Source organism: Astatotilapia calliptera, chromosome 13, assembly GCF_900246225.1.
Source record: "Astatotilapia calliptera chromosome 13, fAstCal1.2, whole genome shotgun sequence".
In the NCBI taxonomy this organism is placed as follows: Eukaryota; Metazoa; Chordata; class Actinopteri; order Cichliformes; family Cichlidae; genus Astatotilapia; species Astatotilapia calliptera.
The window spans coordinates 1105958-1131031 of NC_039314.1; the positions used below are offsets into that span (position 1 = coordinate 1105958).

At 42.0% G+C, this 25074-nt stretch overlaps 1 protein-coding gene across 7 annotated transcripts in view; it reads left to right on the top strand.

The window, feature by feature from the left end:
• The window catches only part of ltbp1 (latent transforming growth factor beta binding protein 1), a 132830-nt gene that overhangs the window by 98086 nt on the left and 9670 nt on the right, over positions 1-25074 (top strand). For 5 of the 7 annotated variants that reach the window (XM_026190474.1, XM_026190475.1, XM_026190477.1 and 2 more), the window contains 8 exons: positions 3072-3158; positions 5295-5420; positions 7300-7419; positions 10872-10994; positions 13458-13583; positions 13663-13791; positions 16539-16667; positions 24798-24935. In XM_026190474.1, the coding sequence (XP_026046259.1) occupies positions 3072-3158; positions 5295-5420; positions 7300-7419; positions 10872-10994; positions 13458-13583; positions 13663-13791; positions 16539-16667; positions 24798-24935 (978 nt within the window). The remainder of the gene's footprint in view (positions 1-3071; positions 3159-5294; positions 5421-7299; positions 7420-10871; positions 10995-13457; positions 13584-13662; positions 13792-16538; positions 16668-24797; positions 24936-25074) is intronic. The other 2 variants (XM_026190476.1, XM_026190479.1) reach the window with 1 other exon arrangement.

Below are 25074 nucleotides of genomic sequence, written 5' to 3' on the forward strand. Positions count from 1 at the left end.
ATTTTGATGGCACAACTTGTACATTTTTACCATCAATATCAGAAGTTTTTTAAACCACATGTTACAAGCAAGGGCTACATCTGACAGCATGCTCTTCAGTAGCATCTTGTCACAAAGTCTACAGCAAACCCTTAATAAGGCTATATATATATATATATATATATATATATATATATATATATATATATATATATATATATATATATAGCATTACTGTAAATTTCCTTTATAATTCATGCTCATAAAATGTTGAAACTATATGTTTTGCATCATAGGGTAAAGTAAAAGAGTATAGACGGAGCTGTTGGAAATTATTTAGGAACCATAGCAAATTAGCCATAAAGCCATATAGGAACAGAGTAGGATGGTTAAGTGCTGAGGTACATGGCACATGTGTAGTTGGACTAGTATTTTTGTCCGTATACTGTATATTCATTATACAAAGTGAATAATTAAAATCTTTTCTTTTTTTTGCTTATATCTCATAAATACCAGTAAGTTATTTGGAATATTTCAAGTTTGAGTTAATTACTATTCAAAAACTGTACCGTTTGAATACTGTCTCGGTGCACTTCACTGCACACAACCACAACCACGTATAAGACAGCTGACATGAGAGTTGTTCAGATGATGATGATCGAATACCTCCACAGGGAGGGTAGGCCACAGAAGCTCGTTGGGGGTGGGTTATTTATTTTTTGTATTGGCCTGCAGTAATCATTATAATGTAATATTGATTGTAAATTTTGCTGGGTTTACTGCCTTTTTACCAAGAATAATTGTTTGTTTTCTGAAATTTCTCTTCTGTAAAGTCACAAGGCTGTCCTTTCTAAACCTGTTAAACTTCTTGCCAAAGGTACTCCCTGGGACATTAAGAAGTGGTAACAGTTGAGGTCATATGATCACATTTTTGCAGGAGCAGGTTGAGGTGATGAGTGATGGTTATGACAAAAAAATAAATGTGCCTGTGCAGGAGCCCTTTCTGTTAGTAAAAAAAAAAAAAAAAAAATCAAATTCTGTCATTCATGATGTTTGTACCAAAAGCTTCAGTACATTTGTGCAGAATATAAGATCAGGTGATATTATCCTTTCCATTGTCCTTATATGTTACCTAGTGTGGATAATCTAGTCACTCTAGTGTTGTATTTCCTGCCACTGGTGGTTCCCCCATCTCTCTTTTTCTAGGTGTCAGTCACACACGAGTAGAAGCAGGATGACAACCTCCATGCAACCAGGGGAAAAAAATGGTTGGCAAGTGATTGCACAGAATTTTTTGGCTGTCTGGGGCCAAATACGAGTACTTGAAACAAAGTCGTCTTGCAACAAAAAGCAGTTGCCCAATGGTTGAGGGTGCTGTACCATCAACCTCTGGGCAGCCACTTTTTTGCAGGTCGCCACATTGGAGGCAACGTTTCTCTGTCCGACTGACTGCACTCACTCTCAAATAGATTGGGGAAAGTTTGCAATTAAGCACCGTCTAATTTATGAAAGCAGACAGATTATCAACACTGAAGAGCATCTCTTGTTTTGCAAGACGTGTGTGATGGTTGCTGCTACCAGTGTTGATTTATTTAAACAGGAGGGACGTTGTGAGCGCAGTGCCAGAATGTTGGCTAAGTCTTTTCACTGTTTAGAGCTTCACATTTTGCTTTTCCACAGTAATCCTGGCATTTATTGAAATGAAACAGACTTGAAATAAACTTAATGGACTATGAGAGGGAGGGAGAAGGAGAATCCTGAGATGATAAGACGATGCGTCTCGTGCTCTTTTTTACTGTGAGCCGAGTGGGTTAAAGTGTTTCAGGGTTTTAGTCACATTTGTACTCATTGTAAACATTTCATATCAACATTCGTGTCTTTCATTCATTTATTTGGTTTGATTGGTGCTATTACAAAACACATGCCTGTCAAAATGCATGCATTAATGGGATTGTGATAGGTTTTAGACTCATTTGTGAGGTCCACAAACATCTAGAGTAATTTTAACATAACCATTCACCCTTAGGTCATAAACATATTGATCTTCAGCCTGATTGAGCTGAGCTACCATGCTGTCTTCAGAGAGCAATGCAACTATGCTTACACTGTTTTATTCTGTCAGTACATTACTCACTCCCTGATTTTTGAGCTGCAAATCTGCACTGCTGTTGGTACAGTGCTGGCCATTAATGAAATTAACTAGTTGTATCTGTTTATTTATAAATGTATAAAGTATATAAATTTACCGTGTTTACTTCCGGCCCAGTCTGTGCCTGATGTGTAGATTGTTTGTGATCCACCTGTATACCTCTAATGTAGACAGCACCAGATTTGCAACAGACAACAACAAATCTAACTTTTTTAGAGTTAATCATGATTTTATTGCATGCAGAGCACTGCCAACTTGACCCCGTGTAATTAAAACTGATCGCAGACTGCCTCAGTCTTAACAATTGTTGTGTCTCTCTTTTCTCACACTCTTAAAGGTGTTTTAAAGACAACAATTGACTGTGAGTCATCTTAGATTTGGTTCCCATCTTTGAAGGGACCATTTCAATTACAAGGAGATTGCATTTGATTATTGATTACACATGTTGTGGAGCAGTCTCCAAACTGTTTTCCCCAGTGCCTGTGGTCTTAACCATCGGATTAGAGATATGCATTCAGAGTTGCATTTCTAAGCATTGCTATCATACTGAGGTCTGTGCATATCTGTGGGTGTGATTTGGTCTGGTCCTCTGTGACCTCTCATTATAACTTCAGCTTTGTATGAATACACCCAAAGTTGCTGTAAACTGCATTGTCTTTCCTTGCCAAACAATGAGAATTATATTTTGTCTGTCGCATGTCCATCTGTGAAGACTCTTATACAAACCCAAGGTACCACTTTGCTATATGATTTTGGTGTTCTGTTGCTTAGACACACCAGTCTGGCAGTCTAGTTTAACAGTTAATTACAGTTCAGTGTTAAGCTATAAGTAAATTGTGAATGTTTTTAAAATGAATATGTTGAAATAGAATGAATTAAGAATAAACTACATACATACTAGAACTAATGGCTTGTGTTGTGGTTTTCTTTTTTGGTTCAACAGAAGTGGTTGAGAGGATTTCTCCTCCTGCACCAGTAGAGATTCTTCCAACTAATGCAGGCCAGGACATCGCACCTACTCAGGCAGCAGGTAGGGCTGAAACATTCTTCACTCTTTCTTTGCAAACTTTTTTTGTTCTTTTGTGTGTTTTTTCTGTTTTCTCTTTTTCTTCGCACCAGCTTTTTGTAATTGTGTAAATGCTAGTTGGTGTCTACCTCGTAAGAGATGAACCATTTCAATTTAGGAAAGATTCGAGTAATTTGCAAACAATGTTGGGAAGATTACTTTTTAAAATGTATTCCACTACAGGTTACAGAATACATGCCCCAAAGTGTATTTTGTAACGTATTTGGATTACTTAATATATTATCATGCTTTTTACAACTACTTGAATGTACTATTGCTGTGTGATTTATTACTATTACTGAAGGTTACTCGTCATACCAAAACCAACTAGATTTTTAAATCTTGCTTTTAAATGTTGCTGTTCAATTTTTGTACTGGCAGGTTGACGTACGTCAGCTCCCCTGACAAAGAAAGCCCAGTGTTTGACTCCCTGGTACAATTCCCAAATATGGACCTTAATGTAGATAACCCATAAGCTAGAGCACAAAGTGTCTCAGTAGATTTTCATTTAACCTGGATGCAATCCAAATGCAATCCATAAATCTACAGAGACATCTTATTATACTGATTGAAGAAAATAAGAAAACCCCAGGGTTCTCTTCAGCACAGTGGCCAGGCTGGCAGAAAGTCAGAGCTGTGTTGAGCCAAGCATTCCTTTAGCCTAACTAAACTTAGCACAGAAAGTAAGGAAACTTGTGTTGGGTCGATTATTTCTTTATTGTAACAATTATTACTGGCAATTAATCCTATACTGTTGAAAGCCTGTTTATTTCCTCTGAAGCAGTGCCGCGTTTGTAAGGAAAATGAGCAGCAGAGTTATATATGTGGGTTGTGCCCATGATAAACTCACCAAATCTTCTCTGCAAGACTGCTCAAAGAAATCCTAGTATTAATTGATGCTTCGCTCTCCACCTTAGAGTGGCAGTAATTAAAATATTACTTAAAAAGTCTTCTCTAGGCTCATCTGTCTTGACTCCAATTTCTTTATCTAAATAAGGAATCATCTTCTCCCATGAAGTTTAATTATGTAGTTCCACAGGTTCTGCGCGGGGACGTTTCCCTCAAATTGAGTGAAATGCTGAACTAAAAGATTAAAGTTTGAAAAAGACTTTCTCCAAGAACTTTATGTTCCAAGTGTGCTGGAAAGGCTCCAGACTTCATGAAGTCATTGAGAGAATAAATTTATATATTTTTTTCAAATTGTACATAGAATTAAAATATAGACGAATCTATGAAGAGGCAAATGTATCTGATAAATGTGATTCAGGTGAAAAATATTTATACCTTTCAGCCATTTTATACATATTCCATTTTCTGAGGCTCAAAAGTAACTGACGAGTTAAAATTGTTTTAAATATAAGAATTGTGTTTAGTACTACAGTCAGATTTTTGCAGGTTTTTGAAAAAAAGGACTGGAATTCCAAAAGTGTTTAATGTTGCTGAAGTTCTGCAATCAGATCTTGATTTCTTTTGTTTGAAGCAAAATTGCTTCACTGTCCAAATACTTCTGACTGCATGTGTCTCCGCACTTTGTGGATGCACTCCGTGTTATATATAGTGTGTATGTTGTTGTCCATAGAGTCTTCTTAGAACTTGGAGAAACTTCTCGAACGGTTGCCTGATGTCCAGTAACACTTGTTAGCGCAGAACTAATCTACATCTTAGCTTTCCCAGTTGGAAAATAACTACATCGCTAACTGTCAAAGATGTTTGCTGTGGTGCAAACTCACATCTCGAATCATTTACTAATGAACTAAAAAGGATTTACTATGAAAAGCAGCTCACAAGGATAACTGCAAAGTACTAAAAGGTATTTATTTGACCTTCTTCACAATATGCTGAGAATAACTGCCAGTAATAAAACACTTTGTCTGGTTTGATATGGTTTTAATTCCGTCACCTGCTCCGCAGTCAGTTGCTTTCGGCTACTTTGTGGTAGATTATGTGAACTTGTGATGCTTTTTTATTAAGCTGTTAACTTGTGGTACATTAATGGTAGGCTGTGGTTCCTTGCAGCTCTTTATAGTAACTTATGGGACCCATTATTAGCTCTTAAAAGTGCTGCTACATTAGTGCTCTCCTGTTTCTCTTCTGGCCCAGAGGTAGATGAGTGCCAGATCAACCCTTATATTTGCGGCCACGGGATTTGTTACAACACAGCTGAGAGCTATATCTGCCACTGTGATGAAGGATACCACCTGGATGAGACCCAAACCACCTGCATAGGTAAGGAATGTATTGGTCAGAGTTGAAGTTAAACAAGCTTTGTACGCCATGTGTAGTGCGAGCAAAAGCAACATGATTTTAGCAAAGCTCATGGAATCAGTGTCCTGCAGTTGAGATATGATAGGTGAAATGAATGGCCCATGTCCAAAAGACATGAACAGCAAATGGCTGTTTTCTCAACTTAAAGCACTCTTTTTTTCCCTTGTGACCTGTTTCCAGCTTCCTCATTTACTGTCCGAAGGTTTAATCCTCATCACAGACAGCCATGAGGTCTGAATGTTCATGGGACTTAGATACAGTCTAACAAATCAGCATCTTTCCACCAGCTTCTGTCAGAAAAAGGAAGTTAATTATTAGTGGAATAAAGGCAAACACATTAGAAAATTTTATTTACTTTCTTTATAACAATTGTATTTTTTCCTGAGTTTTTTTGTGTAGAGTGTGAGCTTTTTTTTGGCGTCCGAGTTAGGGCATAAAAAAAGGAAACGTTTTAGAACCACTGCGTTAAAAGCCGTAGGCACTGCGTGGGTTTGCTGGATTGGACCCAAGACCCAAGAATCTTAGTTCAGGGACCAGTACGTTTGACTGAAGAGAAGTTTGTGAGTTATCATGAATTATGTTCTTACTTCTTAGTTACTCTGACTTACTGCCTACTTGTTAATATAGTCAGTGAGCTAAGAACCTAGACTATAATTTATTATAGACTAATATGTTTGTTAGGCTGGAGCCCCAGAGCAAATAAATATTTAAAACGTATTCACCATATGCTGTATCCTGTTCTGGAATAAACGTGAGACATGGAGGAACATTTACAGTCAAAGTAAATCAGGCACTAGGACAGTATTTATGCTGTGCACATCTATAACATCTGGCATTGGTCAAACTAACAAGTGCATTCTAATGGAATTCTAAGCTGGTGGAATCTCGGATGAGACCAACAACCACACTGTTACCGACATCAGCGCCACCCTCCTCCCGGCTCATCGGCCTTATTGGGATATGAATATGATGCACTGTCATTACGTGGTTTCCTGCCGTTTCAATGCAGCTCTCCCCACCCACCAAAATGATATTGAATTAGGGCTCAGAGGGCAAACAGGCGTGATGATGATTTCTCCATAAAATCTCTTCTGCTTAGCTGCAGAGGCTCGTGGATCAGATTATGACTTCTTTGAGAGGTTTATATGCATGTGGGTTTGCAACCATAGTGTCTATTAACAAGATTGATGCAAAGCAGACAAAAACAGGAGTATTGGTTTTAGATGTTCTAGTAAAAATCGTGACACCGCGGTGTATAAAATTTCCTACGATGCATATTTGACTGGTGAACTTTTGTACACGGGTACTTTTTACATTGCAACAACCACCCTCAACTCTGTTCTAAGGGAGATGTTTTTGTTTGTTTTTTAACAAAATGTATTTGTTGTGATTTTTAAATGCCCTGTGATATTGATACTGCCCAAGCGTGAGATCCTTGTTGCAGTCTTTTAGCGTTGTTTTTAGTCTCTACCAGGTCAGTTTTGTCTTTCACAAAAATCTAACATTAGGTGTGTCACCTGTGATGACTTAGAACTCTGAGTGTTAAACAGTTTCTGTCTGTCTGCTTTTTAATGCTTTTTCTTTGAAAAACAGCTGGTAATGTGGAAAAAATTGAGTTTTGTTGAACCAGCTTTAGAAATGTTGCTCTTTATGGACTCAGCTGTTTACAGTGAAGCTGATGAATGTCTGCCAAACCACAGACAGACATGCAGAGAAGGATTCAGCAGCTACAGAGCCAGAGAGCGCTGGTAGAGACTAAAGCTAGAGCTAAAAGAAGAGTGAATACTGAATGACCGTTTTTGAACATGTTTGTTGTGACAGCTTATTTGTGTGTTCTCAGATGTCGATGAATGTGAAAACAGGCTAGTGTGTCCTTCTGGTATCTGCTACAATGAGCCTGGTAGCTATAGCTGCGGCTCCTGTCCGTCTGGCTTCTTGGGTCAAGGAGGCCAGTGTGTGGGTAGGTCCTTACACTGTTAACATGTACATGTCTCTGTATTTGGACCTTACTGCAGTGCAAGGCTCCTTTAAATCAGTTTTAATTAATAATGTGCCTAAACTAAACAGTGTGTAATATAATACATGTATGATATTAGTGCAGCATTAATACAAGTCTGAGTTGTACCTAGGTTGCTGATCAGTGCAGAGTAAAGGTTGTGTTACTTTGAGCCTGGCGCACAATCATGGACTGGAGGAGTTACAGTTACAGTGACTGCCTGAAAACACATGGAGAAAGACCAAGGGAGGTTTTCATCTGTTTCTGATTTTTCATTTTTAACAAATTTCTTTTAATCATCTGATCACATAGTTAAAATATTGCACTTGGTTGCTAGCAAAGCTTGGCGATGCATGAAAATCTCTATGATCATCAGAAAACCAACAGGAAACCGTTGTGTGCGCCAACTTCCAGTATAAGCCATTAATGGCCTAGAGAACACTTATATTTTTCAGGATAACCCTTAACCTCATGGTGCGTATGTCTGGCGGTCAAAACATTAAGGGATCAACCCAGGAAACAGATGCAAAGTTGTACACCTGTACCAGTCAAGAAATAAAATTGCAAACCATGCCAAAGAATACACAACATTTCCCCATGCTTTCCTGGTAATGCTATTATTTCTAGCAGGCACAAAAGGTGTGCCCATCTCTACTCTTTTAGCACTTTGCCACTCCTGTATCCAATGCGACTCGAGGTTAGCTGTGAAGTTTTGACACACCATGTCAGCCAAGCCAAGCCACAACAGAGAATGGTGGTAGCAGCGAGAGAAAAGAATTAGGCTGTGCAGCAGAATCCTTCATAGAAGTTAATAAACCATGCCACAAGTGTTTGCATGTGACTGCCAAACTCACATCAACTAGATTATGTGTGTGTGTGTCCATGAGTTCGAGGGCATTTTTGGACTACAGGAGAGAATAAACGAAAGTTAATGACATGAAAGGCAACAGTGAAAATTATATATAAATAACAGGAGTGAAAAGAGGGGAGTGCTGAGTGCATCATGGGAGGTCTTTTAACAGACTGAGCCACAGACAGCCCTTTATCAAAAAAGAAAGTATGAAGTCAACGTTAAAGTAAAGAAGGTGTCTGTCCCCTGAGCTCAAACTGGTAGCTGTTTCCACAAGACAGGGCCTGATGGCTGTTGGCTCTGCCTCCCATTATACATCTCTAGGAACCACAAGTGAACCTGCAGTGTGAGAGCAACGTTCTCGGCCGGGATGATGGGAGGATGTTTTCGAGATACGGTTGAGCATAATCATTAAGGACTTGTGTGCTGATTCCTGACTTCTTGGGCATTATGCTTCAGAATGCTGAAGAGCCTGGAATGGAATCTGACTCAGACCGACTTACTTAAACCGACAATGATTTAGCTGGTGGGCACTAGTCTGTGGTGGTCACCAAAAGTCTATAAAAATACAGTCAGAAGAGCCATTAAAAGAGGTTTTACCCTCTAATCATGCATTAGGTTTGGCCAGTGCTTGCATGATTTAGATGTCATTACCTGCTTATCAACCAATGATGACATTTTCGTAAATAAAAATGATTAAAATCATATTTAATAATTTAAAGCCGTGCTTCCATTGTATAACAATGCATTAGTTATAATAGGCCACTCCCAATACTGTGCCTGTGTTTGTTCCAGTGTTCAGATAAGTTTAGTGTAACACTCACACTACAGGGAGTGCAGAATTATTAGGCAAATGAGTATTTTGTCCACATCATCCTCTTCATGCATGTTGTCTTACTCCAAGCTGTAGAGGCTCGAAAGCCTACTACCAATTAAGCATATTAGGTGATGTGCATCTCTGTAATGAGAAGGGGTGTGGTCTAATGACATCAACACCCTCTATCAGGTGTGCATAATTATTAGGCAACGTCCTTTCCTTTGACAAAATGGGTCAAAAGAAGGACTTGACAGGCTCAGAAAAGTCAAAAATAGTGAGATATCTTGCAGAGGGATGCAGCAGTCTCAAAATTGCAAAGCTTCTGAAGCGTGATCATCGAACAATCAAGCGTTTCATTCAAAATACTCAACAGGGTCGCAAGAAGCGTGTGGAAAAACCAAGGCGCAAAATAACTGCCCATGAACTGAGAAAAGTCAAGCGTGCAGCTGCCAAGATGCCACTTGCCACCAGTTTGGCCATATTTCAGAGCTGCAACATCACTGGAGTGCCCAAAAGCACAAGGTGTGCAATACTCAGAGACATGGCCAAGGTAAGAAAGGCTGAAAGACGACCACCACTGAACAAGACACACAAGCTGAAACGTCAAGACTGGGCCAAGAAATATCTCAAGACTGGTTTTTCTAAGGTTTTATGGACTGATGAAATGAGAGTGAGTCTTGATGGGCCAGATGGATGGGCCCGTGGCTGGATTGGTAAAGGGCAGAGAGCTCCAGTCCGACTCAGACGCCAGCAAGGTGGAGGTGGAGTACTGGTTTGGGCTGGTATCATCAAAGATGAGCTTGTGGGGCCTTTTCGGGTTGAGGATGGAGTCAAGCTCAACTCCCAGTCCTACTGCCAGTTTCTGGAAGACACCTTCTTCAAGCAGTGGTACAGGAAGAAGTCTGCATCCTTCAAGAAAAACATGATTTTCATGCAGGACAATGCTCCATCACACGCGTCCAAGTACTCCACAGCGTGGCTGGCAAGAAAGGGTATAAAAGAAGAAAAACTAATGACATGGCCTCCTTGTTCACCTGATCTGAACCCCATTGAGAACCTGTGGTCCATCATCAAATGTGAGATTTACAAGGAGGGAAAACAGTACACCTCTCTGAACAGTGTCTGGGAGGCTGTGGTTGCTGCTGCACGCAATGTTGATGGTGAACAGATCAAAACACTGACAGAATCCATGGATGGCAGGCTTTTGAGTGTCCTTGCAAAGAAAGGTGGCTATATTGGTCGCTGATTTGTTTTTGTTTTGTTTTTGAATGTCAGAAATGTATATTTGTGAATGTGGAGATGTTATATTGGTTTCACTGGTAAAAATAAATCATTGAAATGGGTATATATTTGTTTTCTGTTAAGTTGCCTAATAATTATGCACAGTAATAGTCACCTGCACACACAGATATCCCCCTAAAATAGCTCAAACTAAAAACAAACTAAAAACTACTTCCAAAAACATTCAGCTTTGATATTAATGAGTTTTTTGGGTTCATTGAGAACATGGTTGTTGTTCAATAATAAAATTATTCCTCAAAAATACAACTTGCCTAATAATTCTGCACTCCCTGTATAAATCAGTGCGCTCACTGTTTTCACTGTATGTGAAGAAACACTGCAGACAGTCGGTCTCAACCAGTTTGTTTGCTTAAATAATTATTCATTGAGAGAAGCCCCTCAGCACACTGTTCATCTGCTGTGTGAGAAATCCATGCAAGTTTAACCCTGTTGTTTGTGTTGTTTCAGATATAGATGAGTGCCAGGATCAGAGAGTCTGTGTCAGAGGCCACTGCCAGAATACTGAAGGCTCCTTTTTCTGTGTGTGTGGGCCAGGCTTCAGACTATCGCCAGCTGGAGACCAGTGTGATGGTATGATATTTTGTTATCTTTACCCATATAATTGGAGCAGAAATGGCTGAAATCTTTGTCATCTATAAGCTGTAGATTTTTAAGATATTAAGCTATATTGCTTAATATGGTTTCTTCAGATTTTTTTCCGAGGTCCCCAAAGTCCTACTATGTTGTTGCAAAGTTTGTAGATATCAATCTGTGCATGCAGGTGGGTAACATAAAGTTTTTATTGATTTTTTGACCTTCTCCCAATTTTCACCAAAAATATATCAGCTCAAGCTGATATAACAACAAAATTTAAATATGATATTTTGAGGACCTCTAACAATCAGACAGACAAACAAATGGAAGCAGTTACATATTCCCTCCATTTCATGGGAGAATAAATAAGGTGAAACTATATGCATTCTGCATTAGTACTGTAGTTTTGGAATCTGATTTGATGTTTTATTTTGAGGCAGAAGTTGGTGTAGAGATGAGAGGATACAGTTTTCAGTAGCAAGCTTAGTTAGCCTTGAATCCTTAAACTGTATGGATGCAACATGGAGGCATAAATGTCTGCTAATTAGTGACCCACAACTGTCAATCAAGGGAGCCTTTATAGCATAACAATATCCGAATGGGCGACTTATTAATCATCAACTGCAGGGTTGTTATACATGGAGAATCTATCCATAGAGGTCAAAATTGTTATACCAAGTACTTACTTGATTTTTTGATTAAAACTTCACCCCCGTTACCCTTGACGACGCTTTGTGCAGTGATACCTTTTAGTGCATGTGCTTCTTCTAGACCATGTTGAAAAAGTATCTTTTAAGCTTTAATTTCATTTTAGGGAAACGATAGAAGTCACAGGTGTCCAGATTTGACAGAAAGAGCTGGTAGGTCATGGAAATTGTCGTGATAGAACATCCAGCCACCTTCTGGCAGCATTTCAGATCCTTTGTATAAATACTCTGTCTTCGATGTCTCATAACATGGCTGAAGAACACATCATCACAATGTCTCCAAAAGTTGGACGTAGCGTTTTGTGGGAGAAATGTTTCGTCACTCATTCAAGTGACTTCTTCAGTCTCAGCTGACTGCAGGTTTCCCCAATCTTATAAACAGTACATTTGCATAATGACTGAAACCAGCCCACTGAAGGAACAATGGGCTGGGAGGTCACTTCCTTAATCTTAATATGCAAATTCTCATGACCATTGATCAACAACCACTAACCAAAACCCACTGATCAAAGACCACTGATCAATGGCCATGAGTACCATTCACAGAGAGTTGGTGAATGGCTGCAATCATAGCATTGTAAGATGGTGAAAGATGTACCCTTAAGCCCCCTCCTCAATTCAGAGATGGTCTTTCCCTTTTCACGTAAATGGCCTCCTTGACTCCGCGCTCAAACCAGCGTTCCTCCCTGTCCAGGATGTGTACATCCTCATCTTTGAAAGAGTGTCCACTAGCCTGACGAGGTAGCTCTTCTGTGTTGTGCCGTCCGCTTCGCCAGAGGTTGTTTGGTTTCCCTGATGTATAAATCCTGACAATCCTCCTGGCACTTAACAGTGTACACTATGTTACTCTGTTTGTGTCGGGGGACCTGATCCTTGGGCTGGACCAATTTTTGGTGCAGCATGTTTTGGGGTTTAAAAGCCACAGAGACACGGTGTTTAGAAAAAATGTGTCTCAACTGCTCGGATACTCCTGACACAAATGGGATCACTACAGGGGTCGCTTGGGCAGCGGTTGTCCTTCTCTCTGACCTCCCAGCCCATTGTTCCTTCAGTGGGCTGGTTTCAGTCATCATGCAAATGTACTGTTTATAAGATTGAAACCTGCAGTCAGCTGAGACTGAAGAAGTCACTTGGATGAGTGACGAAACATTTCTCCCACAAAACGCTACGTCCAGATGAACAGATTCAACTTTTGGAGATTTACTTTCCTGGATGATTGAGAATGCATCAAGACATCATTACAATGATTTATTTACCTGAAAGTTTTGTTCTTGCCCTGGCCTGTGGGCAGCTTGTTCACCGTTCTGCTACCACTTGCTGCTGCAACATTCAAATAGACAATGGGCAGCACGGTGGTGCGGTGATTAGCACTGTTGCCTCACCGTGGTCTTTATGTGTGGAGTTTGCATGTTCTCTGCGTGCTTGCCTGGGTTGTCTCTGGCTTCCTCCCACAGTCCAAAGTCATGCAGTCAGTAGGGTTAGGTTTATTGGTAACTCTTAATTGCCCGTGAGTGTGAATGGTTGTCTGTCTCTATGTGTTAGCTCTGTGACAGACTGGCAACCTGTCCAGGGTGTAATCTGCCTATTGCCCTGTGGTAGCTGGGGTAGGCTCCACCCTCCCCCCCACGACCTTGACAGGGATAAGCTGTCCGGGTCGGGACGGATGTATAATAAGGATTTGATCAAATCTGTCAAAATAATCAGAACATATCACTTTAATCAAAAAACCTGTGTTGTGTTATTGATGTTTTAGATGTGAATGAGTGCACAGAGGAAGTCAGGCCATGTAAGGAAGTGGGAGAGTGCGTCAACAATCTGGGCTCCTACACCTGTACCTGCCCACAGGGGTACCGGCAGATCAATGGCACCATCTGCAGTGGTAAGCTGCTTCTTTAAACAAAGGATGTAGACTCGTTGTATGGAATGACACAAACTCTGTTCACGCTGTGTGTTCGCAGATGTCGATGAGTGTGCCGACGACACAGAGCTGTGTTCCCCTCATGGCAAATGTCTCAACACAGAAGGATCGTATCTGTGTGTGTGCGACAGTGGATTCACTGCTAGCCTCCACATGCCATCCTGTGATGGTAAGATGCAATGGCACTGACAAGGCACACATATACGATGTAAACATGCTGTTTCCAAGCAACCAGATGTTTAATGAATGTGATTATTGTTGCATAAAGCGCTCTAAATGCCCAGGTAGAACCAGTCCATTCACCATGACTAATATCTTCCATATAAATGTTTAAGTGTAGTTTTCCTATGTAAATTCTCCATACTTCCCCAAATTACCAGAATTAAATGTTTTAGGTGTTGGGCTGCTGATGGCATGTGATGAATGAATAATGGTAAAAATGGTAAATGGCCTGTATTTATATAGCGCTTTACTAGTCCCTAAGGACCCCAAAGCGCTTTACATATCCAGTCATCCACCCATTCACACACACATTCACACACTGGTGATGGCAGCTACATTGTAGCCACAGCCACCCTGGGGCGCACTGACAGAGGCGAGGCTGCCGGACACTGGCGCCACCGGGCCCTCTGACCACCACCAGTAGGCAACGGGTGAAGTGTCTTGCCCAAGGACACAACGACCAAGGCTGTCCAAGCCGGGGCTCGAACCGGCAACCTTCCGATTACAAGGCGAACTCCCAACTCTTGAGCCACAATCGCCCCCGAATACTTTTATTATAAAAAAAAATGTAAAGATAAATTCCCCTTATTTAGTGTTTTGGTGATGGCGGTGGACAGCACTCCCAAAGGTGTTTTTAGTCCTACATCCAGTGACTGTAGAGGCCATAGAATAATATTTACATCTTACATTTCATGTGAGCACTCATGCCCTCTGGTTGGGGGCCATGTTTTCCTGGAAGAAGCCACTCCCATCGGGACAGAAATGGTACATGGACCCACACCATGCCAGCATAACACACAAATTCTAGTCACTGTAGGAATCAGAGTTTCATGATTTCAAAATCTACCCATCAAGATCATCTCCGTGTGCACCTCCACACTGCTGCGCTTCATTTGGATCACTGTGTGCATGATCTGCTCGCAAGTAGCGCAATGACACAAACTGCAGATACATTTGACACAATTTGTATCTGCATTTGAACTCTTTGTTGACAGTCAGCTTGCAGGGGATAAATTTGGAGGTAAAAAGCAACGAGGACACTTCCAATTGTGCTCCTGACCTTACCTTTGTGCTTGGATACTGTGTTTTAATTTGACCCAGCAGATGGTTTTTGCTTTATGTCCAACTTTGAGGTCTATGGTGAAATTGCAAATGTGCTCAGAATAGGACTTCTGTGAAGTATTCTAAAAGTAGCAACAGATCTAGGAGCGGTCTAGAAGTATGTAAGGAAGTGCCATTAAAGGCCAAATTTAAAATCAAACATGGTTTTGCTTTCATTTCTTTTTTCATATTGTGTGTGTGTCTGTGAACCAGCTTCATGAGATCATCAAATGCAGGCTTTCCAACAGTTTCCAAACAGAACACATGTCCTACAGTTCCCACATATGCTGAGCATATGTGGATGGCTTTTCCTTCATTCTACAGTCCAACTCAACCAAAATCTATCTAATGGACCCTAGGTCATGTATGAGGTGGCAGTCTTATCTTTCTTTTATGTGCTTCAGTGAGCTAGTTTCAGCGTTCAATAGTTTTTAACCGTGAAGAAACGTTCTGGAACTTTTCTGGACCGACTTGACTTGATGCACTGTTGTTAGCTTCTACCCTGCTATACTCCAATAAGTAATACTGCCTGAGCTTATTTTTTTATCTTGTCTGCCCTCTAACTTCTGTTCTGTAAACATTTGAATAATTTTGCATTTACATTTTTTTAAATAATTTAGAAGTCTGTCTATTTTAGTATTTTCCTCTGGTACAGATGAATCTTGTTGCATAGTTCAACTCTACTGTTAGCGAGAGGGTCTCCCTGACACGATAAATGAAAGATGACATGCTGTTGTTGTATGTTGTGGATTGTGTATTCCCTGCTTTAACTGAGAGGTGGGTACTTGTGAACTTGAGAAAAGGTTAAATAAATATTTTCCTTTGTTCACCTACATTTGTAATATGCGTTTCTTGCTCAGTTACAGTAGATCAGCCAATTCCAAAGCTGTCATTACTTTCAGATGACTGTTTATTAAAGTGGGCTTCTCAGTCTTTGCTTCAGTATCAACACTGAACTACATACAATGTTCAAAGTGTTACTGCCATTGTTGTTAAGTATGCTCTCTTTATGTGTGTCCATAACTCCATGTCTCTGAGGAATTTTTTTCATGTTTTCATACTTTCTGCACCGGGGCAGGAGTCATGGCCTCTGTGGTCATGAGGTTTAAATGCCTTCTGCTGTCTTATAGAAAAACAGAGAGAAAAGAGAAACATGAGAGAAAAAGTGGACGGAAGACGGAAGCTGTTGAGCCTGCTGTCTAGACTAGGAGGGAAATGTGTTGCTTCTTGCCTCATGATTTATGCAGGGTGCTCAGACTCAAGTGTCTGGGTGTCTGCTTTTATGAAGCCAGTGTGTGTGTGTGTGTGTGTGTGTGTGTGTGTGTGTGTGTGTGTGTGTGTGTGTGTGTGTGTGTGTGTGTGTGTGTGTGTGTGTGTGTGTGTGTGTGTGTGTGTGTGTGTGTCAGAGTGCAAACATTGTAGAAATATTTGATTTTCATAAAACTACAATGGAGTTGTTCTGCAATGAGATGATTGCCTCTACAGTAAGATGTCAGAAAGCAAAGATAATATTTTATGGAGTGATGTAGAGTCAAGGCTGGAGAAAGTCACGAAAAAGAAATAAAAAATTGATGTTGTTTATTTGGTTTTCAGATATTGATGAGTGTGGACTCAATGAGACAATATGTGGCCCCCACAGCTTCTGTGAGAATGGACTGGGTTCTTACCAATGCCTCTGTGAGCAGGGCTACCAGGAGTCATGGGATGGCGAAGGCTGTGTGGGTAAGTGTGTGAGCTTTGGTGTATATCAATCAATCGATAAGGCTTTTAGAGCTGATACTGATTGCAAGTTGTATATTAATAACGTGCTATGATGGGAAGCTGCCATCCAAAACTGTGCAACTGATTTAGATATCTTAATATGTCATAATGACTATGTCAAATACAAAGGATCACGAAAATACAAAGGAGACACTGAACAGAAAAAAACCTTCAAGAACACAAATTTGACTGACAAATTTACTACAAGAGCACCTCAACAGATTTTTGAAAGAAGTGACCAAAATGTAATGGGGCCTTGATTTGCCCATGCGCCACATTTCTACCAAGATTTTGCATAAATGATTTTGCTTGTTTTTGCACTGAAAACTTGCCCTTATTGGCCTTAGTTGTGTTTCACAATGAGAAATACATGAGTGTTGATGGGTGCTGGTTGTTTCTCAGGACTAACTGGGCCCATGCAACTCCAAACTCGTTACTGTTAAAGGTGACTTCCACTATCATAACCCTGGCAGAAAGATTCACATACAGGTACATAAAAACCCCAATGCACAGCAAACATAAAATACAGTAGCAGAACTACCAAAGTACAGTATGTGCTTTATACACACTTAAACACACTTCTCGTCTGTCCTTTGGCACTACTGCTCGGTCCCACCCTTTCAGTCCGGCCAGCTGCCTCCTCTTTCCTGCCAAACCATCACTGTGCTGTGGCTAGCAAAGATGGACTCGCGCACACACACACACACACACACACACACACACACACACACACACACACACACACACACACACACACACACACACACACACACACACTCCTTAAAAACCAACGGTGATGGTTTACCGCTAACCATTCAGAATGTGTGTCTCCTCTCTGGCTTCCTTCTCCTCTTCTCTTCTTATGTTAAATTCAGTTAGTTCAATTCATAGTTATTTATTCAGGGTCAAATGACAACAACAGTCACCTTCTTTAATTTTCATATACAACCTTCGATCACTTTTATTCTGGAAACTTTACAGAAGTACAGGGAGTGCAGAATTATTAGGCAAATGAGTATTTTGTCCACATCATCCTCTTCATGCATGTTGTTTTACTCCAACCTGTATAGGCTTGAAAGCCTACTACCAATTAAGCATATTAGGTGATGTGCATCTCTGTAATGAGAAGGGGTGTGGTCTAATGACATCAACACCCTATATCAGGTGTGCATAATTATTAGGCAACGTCCTTTCCTTTGGCAAAATGGGTCAAAAGAAGGACTTGACAGGCTCAGAAAAGTCAAAAATAGTGAGATATCTTGCAGAGGGATGCAGCAGTCTCAAAATTGCAAAGCTTCTGAAGCGTGATCATCGAACAATCAAGCGTTTCATTCAAAATAGTCAACAGGGTCGCAAGAAGCGTGTGGAAAAACCAAGGCGCAAAATAACTGCCCATGAACTGAGAAAAGTCAAGCGTGCAGCTGCCAAGATGCCACTTGCCACCAGTTTGGCCATATTTCAGAGCTGCAACATCACTGGAGTGCCCAAAAGCACAAGGTGTGCAATACTCAGAGACATGGCCAAGGTAAGAAAGGCTAAAGACGACCACCACTGAACAAGACACACAAGCTGAAACGTCAAGACTGGGCCAAGAAATATCTCAAGACTGGTTTTTCTAAGGTTTTATGGACTGATGAAATGAGAGTGAGTCTTGATGGGCCAGATGGATGGGCCCGTGGCTGGATTGGTAAAGGGCAGAGAGCTCCAGTCCGACTCAGACGCCAGCAAGGTGGAGGTGGAGTACTGGTTTGGGCTGGTATCATCAAAGATGAGCTTGTGGGGCCTTTTCGGGTCGAGGATGGAGTCAAGCTCAACTCCCAGTCCTACTGCCAGTTTCTGGAAGACGCCTTCTTCAAGCAGTGGTACAGGAAGAAGTCTGCATCCTTCAAGAAAAACATGATTTTCATGCAGGACAATGCTCCATCACACGTGTCCAAGTACTCCACAGCGTGGCTGGCAAGAAAGGGTATAAAAGAAGAAAAACTAATGACATGGCCTCCTTGTTCACCTGATCTGAACCCCATTGAGAACCTGTGGTCCATCATCAAATGTGAGATTTACAAGGAGGGAAAACAGTACACCTCTCTGAACAGTGTCTGGGAGGCTGTGGTTGCTGCTGCACGCAATGTTGATGGTGAACAGATCAAAACACTGACAGAATCCATGGATGGCAGGCTTTTGAGTGTCCTTGCAAAGAAAGGTGGCTATATTGGTCGCTGATTTGTTTTTGTTTTGTTTTTGAATGTCAGAAATGTATATTTGTGAATGTGGAGATGTTATATTGGTTTCACTGGTAAAAATAAATCATTGAAATGGGTATATATTGTTGTTTGTTAAGTTGCCTAATAATTATGCACAGTAATAGTCACCTGCACACACAGATATCCCCCTAAAATAGCTCAAACTAAAAACAAACTAAAAACTACTTCCAAAAACATTCAGCTTTGATATTAATGAGTTTTTTGGGTTCATTGAGAACATGGTTGTTGTTCAATAATAAAATTATTCCTCAAAATACAACTTGCCTAATAATTCTGCACTCCCTGTAATATTACTAGTATGTCATCTTTCCTAAGAGCTTAATATCTCTGTAATCCATCCATCCATCCATTTTCATCCGCTTTATCCGAGGCCGGGTCGCGGGGGCAGCAGCCTAAGCAAAGAGGCCCAGACCTCCCTCTCCCCAGCCACCTCCTCCAGCTTATCCGGGGGAATACCAAGGCGTTCCCAGGCCAGCCGAGAGATATAATCTCTCCAGCGTGTCCTGGGTCTGCCCCGGGGCCTCCTCCCGGTGGGACATGCCTGGAACACTTCACCCAGGAGGTGCCCAGGGGGCATCCTTGTCAGATGCCCGAACCACCTCAGCTGGCTCCTTTCGATGTGGAGCAGCAGCTGCTCTACTCTGAGCCCCTCCCGGATGGCCGAACTTCTCACCCTATCTCTAAGGGAGAGGCCAGCCACCCTTCGGAGGAAGCTCATTTCTGCCGCTTGTATCCGCGATCTCGTTCTTTCGGTCACTACCCACAGCTCGTGGCCATAGGTGAGGGTAGGGACGTAGATCGACCGGTAAATTGAGAGCTTCGCTTTTACACTCAGCTCCCTCTTCACCACGACGGACCGGTGCAGCGTCCGCATTACTGCAGCTGCAGCCCCAATCCGTCTGTCGATCTCCGGCTCCCTTCTCCCATCACTCGCGAACAAGACCCCGAGATACTTGAACTCCTCCACTTGGGGCAGGAACTCATCCCCGACCCGGAGTGGGCACTCCACCCTTTTCCGGCTGAGAACCATGGCCTCAGATTTGGAGGTGCTGATCCTCATTCCCGCTGCTTCACACTCGGCTGCGAACCGCTCCAGTGCGAGCTGGAGGCCCTCACCCGATGAAGCCAACAGAACCACATCATCTGCAAAAATCAGAGATGAGATTCTGAGGCCACCAAAGCGAAAGCCCTCCGCCACTTGGCTGCGCCTAGAAATCCTGTCCATAAAAATTATGAACCGGAGACAAAGGGCAGCCCTGGCGGAGCCCATCACCCACCGGGAACGAGTCCGACTTATTGCCGGCAATGCGAACCAAGCTCTTGCAACGGTTGTATAGGGATCGAATGGCCCGTAGCAATGGGCCAGACACCCCATATTCCCGCAACACCTCCCACAGGACACCCCGAGGGACACGGTCGAATGCCTTCTCCAAGTCCACAAAACACATGTAGACTGGTTGGGCAAACTCCCATGCACCCTCAAGTATCCTGGAGAGGATAAAGAGCTGGTCCAGTGTTCCGCGACCAGGACGAAAACCGCATTGTTCCTCCTGTATCTGAGGTTCGACTAACGGACGAACTCTCCTTTCCAGCACCCTGGCATAGACTTTCCCAGGGAGGCTGAGGAGTGTGATCCCCCTGTAGTTGGAACACACCCTCCGGTCCCCTTTCTTGAAGATGGGGACCACCACCCCGGTCTGCCAGTCCACAGGTACTGCCCCTGATCTCCACGCAACATTGCAGAGGCGTGTCAACCAGGACAGCCCTACAACGTCCAGAGCCTTCAGGAACTCGGGGCGGACCTCATCAACACCAGGGGCTCTGCCACCAAGGAGTTGTTTAACTGCCTCAGTGACCTCGCCCCCGGAAATTGGCGGGTCATTCCCCTCATCCCCAGACTCTGCTTCCTCCTCGGAAGACGTGTCAGTGGGATTAAGGAGGTCCTCGAAGTATTCCTTCCACCGCCTGACTATTTTCTCAGTCGACATCAGCAGCGCTCCGCCAGCACTATACACAGTGCAGGTAGAGCACCGCTTTCCCCTCCTGAGACGTCTGACGGTTTGCCAGAATCTCTTCGAGGCAGCCCGAAAGTCTTTTTCCATGGCCTCTCCGAACTCCTCCCACACCCGAGTTTTTGCTTCAGCCACTGCCCGAGCCGCATTCCGCTTGGCCTGTCGATACCTGTCGTAATCTCTGTAATATTTCTGTTAAACCCTGAGCAACTCATCAAGCAACTTGAGTGAAGAGTGAATATTAAAAGAAAGTTTATGTGTTTATTTCTGACTTATGAATTTGGCAGTTAGTTTACATTTTTTCAAAAGGGGCTTCCCCTTAACCACGACTATACTGTACCTTCCAAGTGGAAGGAAGCTTTAAATAAAGGTTACTTTGTTTCCTTGGAGATCAGAATATGCAAGCACAAGAGCTTGATACTTGTCTTGAATGAATAGACTATTTGCTCCTCTGGTTGCTGTGTGTTAGGATGTAGTGTAGGCCATCTCCTAAGTGGGAGATTGGTGGATCCATCCCAGGCTGCATGCCGACGTTTCCTTGGACAAAATACTAAATCCCAAGATCCTCTGTGATGCTTTCATCGGGGTGTGAAAGCACTTGCCTGTAGAGAAAAAAGTGCTTGTGTGAATATGGGTGAAGTTGAATAAAGTGCTATAAGAGAACCAGTCAATTTACCATTAGACTGGACTTCAGCTACTGAAATCCTCAAAGTCGTCCCAAGAGCACCCATCAGGTGTATCAGCTATATGAAGCATAAAGAGGTCCATCTCTAACAGAAAAGTATGTTGGAATTGGTGGATCTACTGATACAGATTGCTGAGAAGGATAAGCAAATTTACCTCCTAGAAAAGAGAACAGAGGACTTGGAAAAACGACACTAGGATGAATGAAATCATTATTGCAGGGTTGGAAGTTAAACCCCACTTGTTGAAAATGGAGGGAACCCAGTGAGTCGAGGTGACAGGATTCCTTTAGTATATAAACAACATCAGGCTTTATCACCACAGAAAAAAAGTGTGACAAACCAGCAACAATAATGACATTTGTAACCCCCCAAAAAAGAAACTGTCCTCCTAAAACAAGAAAATAAATGAATTAGAAAGAAAATAAACTGTGTATTTGAATGACACAGTTTATTTTCAGCGAAATGCAGACACTGCCAGGAATTCAGTTTTTGAAGAATTACAGTTTTTTCTGATGGCTTAAGCTCATTTTTTGTAACTATTGACTATTTTTGCAAAACTCTACACAGAAATAAGAAAACCCTTCACCAAATCAGCAAAACATTGAAGTTTTCTTACAAAAGCTAATAACCCTTGCTTAACTCTCCAAACCTTCGTAAAAATGGTGTTTTCGTATCAAACAGTTAACACAAGCTATCACATTAATAAGCACATAATGCACCAACGACACACTGAAGGTATGAATAGAAAACACGTCTGGCCTTTGCTTTCTCTGTGCACAAAGTAGGCCATGTCAGTTTGAGGTCATACTTTTGTCATAGGTCCGTAAACATGGAGGGATCCAAACTTCAAGTACTGGTGTTTATTCACACACATCAAAATAAACACAAGTGTTTATTTCCAAGTCAAAACAAAATAGTAATTTCACTGAGGAAAGAAAAGAAATCAGTCTACATCGTGTCGTCTCTCTGGGTCCGGCCACAAAATTGTGTCTACATCACATGCAATGTCCTCTAGTCCAAGGCACCGGGGAAATTATCTTGTGGAATGGCGCATCCAGGCCTGACATGATGCCTGGTCAATATCCCCACATGCCTCCTCCATTGCCTGTAAAAGGGCTATGCGTTGATGGGGATGACGGTCACAGACCTTCCAGCGCCAGGCAGAGAAGAACTCTTCAATTGGATTCAAGAATGGAGAGTATGGGTGGAGGTTGAGTACAGTGAAGAGTGGGTGATCTGTAAACCGGTTGCGGACCAAAGCAGCCCTATGGAAACTAACATTGTCCCATATGATAACGTATCTGGTCTGCTCTGGTCTCTGAACATTAGTGAGCATGTCCTGTAAGGTGTCCAGGAATGTAATGTGTGTATTGTTATATGGGCCCATGGTTGCATGATGGTGAGCAACACTATTTTGACTTATAGCTGCACACATAGTTGTGTTACCACCACGTTGTCCTGGGACATGATTATGGCACGGTGTCCAATAATGTTCCTGCCACGTCTCCTTGTCTTAGTGAGGTGAAAACCAGCCTCATCCACAAAAAACTGCTCACGACCCATCTGCCTCTAGCTCCATCGCTCTCTAGACAAGACAAAACAAATTCAGCACAGCAGGCACATGCACAGCACTACAGTGTGCACTTCCAGATTCAGTACCAGTGATACTATAGCTTACCTGCACATATCGCAGCTGTTTTACACGTTCACTGTTTCTTTCAAAAGGTGCTCTGTAGATTTGTTTCATTCGGATTCTGTTGCGGGCAAGTACACGACCTCATACAGAAATGCTCACATTTTGTATGTTTTGGAAGGTGGAATCATCCTCAATTATGCGCTGCTGAATTTTGCGTAGCCTTATGGAATTATTTGCAATCACCGTATTGACTATATGAGTTTCTTGGTCTGCAGTGAACATGCTTCCTCTGCCCCCAGCATCTGCTCGTCTAGCAATTCTGTAAAGTAACAATTTCAGTATTTTTACATCTATGGTATTGTCGTGTTCCTCATTAGCATACGGCAGTGCTACAAATCCTAGTGCAAAGTGACTGTGCTCACCGATTCTCATTTCAAGATGTCCTTATGATGCTCGCTACAGTGTAGCGGCTCGAGTTAGGCTGAACCCGTTGGCCAGCTTCCCTCAGGGTCATTCCACAGTTGATTACATGGTCCACTATTGTAGCTCTGATGTCATCAGTAATTCTATTTCTTACTCTTCTTACCCTTCATCTTCCCCCTCCTCATCCTCCTCTTGCTCCTCCTTGTCCTCTTTCTCTAACTTCACCTCCTTGTCCTTGCCATCCTCTTCGTCCTACTTCTTCACCTCCACGTCCTCTTCCTCGGCCTCCTCTAATTCTCACTCTTCTCACTCTTCCTGCTCACTCCATTGTACTCCACACGGACAGCTTACCTGTAGCTTATTTATAGTGCTTAGGCTGATTGCAAAGTGAACTAATTATCTGAAACAGTTTCCACATGTGGCAGTGTGCCAGACAGTTGGCAAAATAGTGTAAATAATAGTGTCTAAATGTGTCTATGCTCTATTTGTGAGTATAGATATTTTTTAAAATCCAAATAGATGTAAAATGACAGAAGATGAATCAGCCTGTATTTAAAAATCACTAAAGCTAGCAGGATCACAGCTCACTGTGCAACTTCAACAGATAACACACTAATGATATACACCAGGGGTGGGCAACTCCAGGCCTCAAGGGCCGGTGTCCTGCAGGTTTCAGATGTGTCCTTGATCCAACACAGCTGATTTAAATGGCTAAATGACCTCCTCAACATGTCTTGAAGTTCTCCAGAGGCCTGGTGATGAACTAATCATTTGATTCAGGTGTGGTGACCTAGGGTGAGATCTAAACCCTGCAGGACACCGATCCTTGAGGCCTGGAGTTCCCCACCCTGATATAGGAAGAATGGGTAGTATCATATAAGTCTCTTCCTCTTCCTACTCCTTTTCAAACATAAAATTTGAGTCACTTATATACAATCGATTAACATATTTCGTATTTAGGTTTTTTTTTCTGTTTTGTGTTTATCAGCTACTTAGCTTAACTATCAAAGCAAATGAACTTCATTCAAATATGAACAAATCTTCTATTAATACATTCTTTGACTTTTCCACAGATGTGGATGAGTGTGCGCTGCTGGGCAATGTCTGTGGAGAGGCGCAGTGCGTAAACAGGGATGGTAAATTCCAGTGCGAGTGTCCTAGTGGCCAAGAATACAACGGCATGATCGCCAAGTGCGAGCCGATTCCCACAGGTGACTTCAGATTGACAAATAAGTTGAAGATAGACCAATGCACAGCTGGTTTCATTACACTGCCATTGACACCGTCCCATGAAAATAACAGTGGGTTCCTTTCAACACATGAAAGAACGACGAGGCTCCATAACTACGT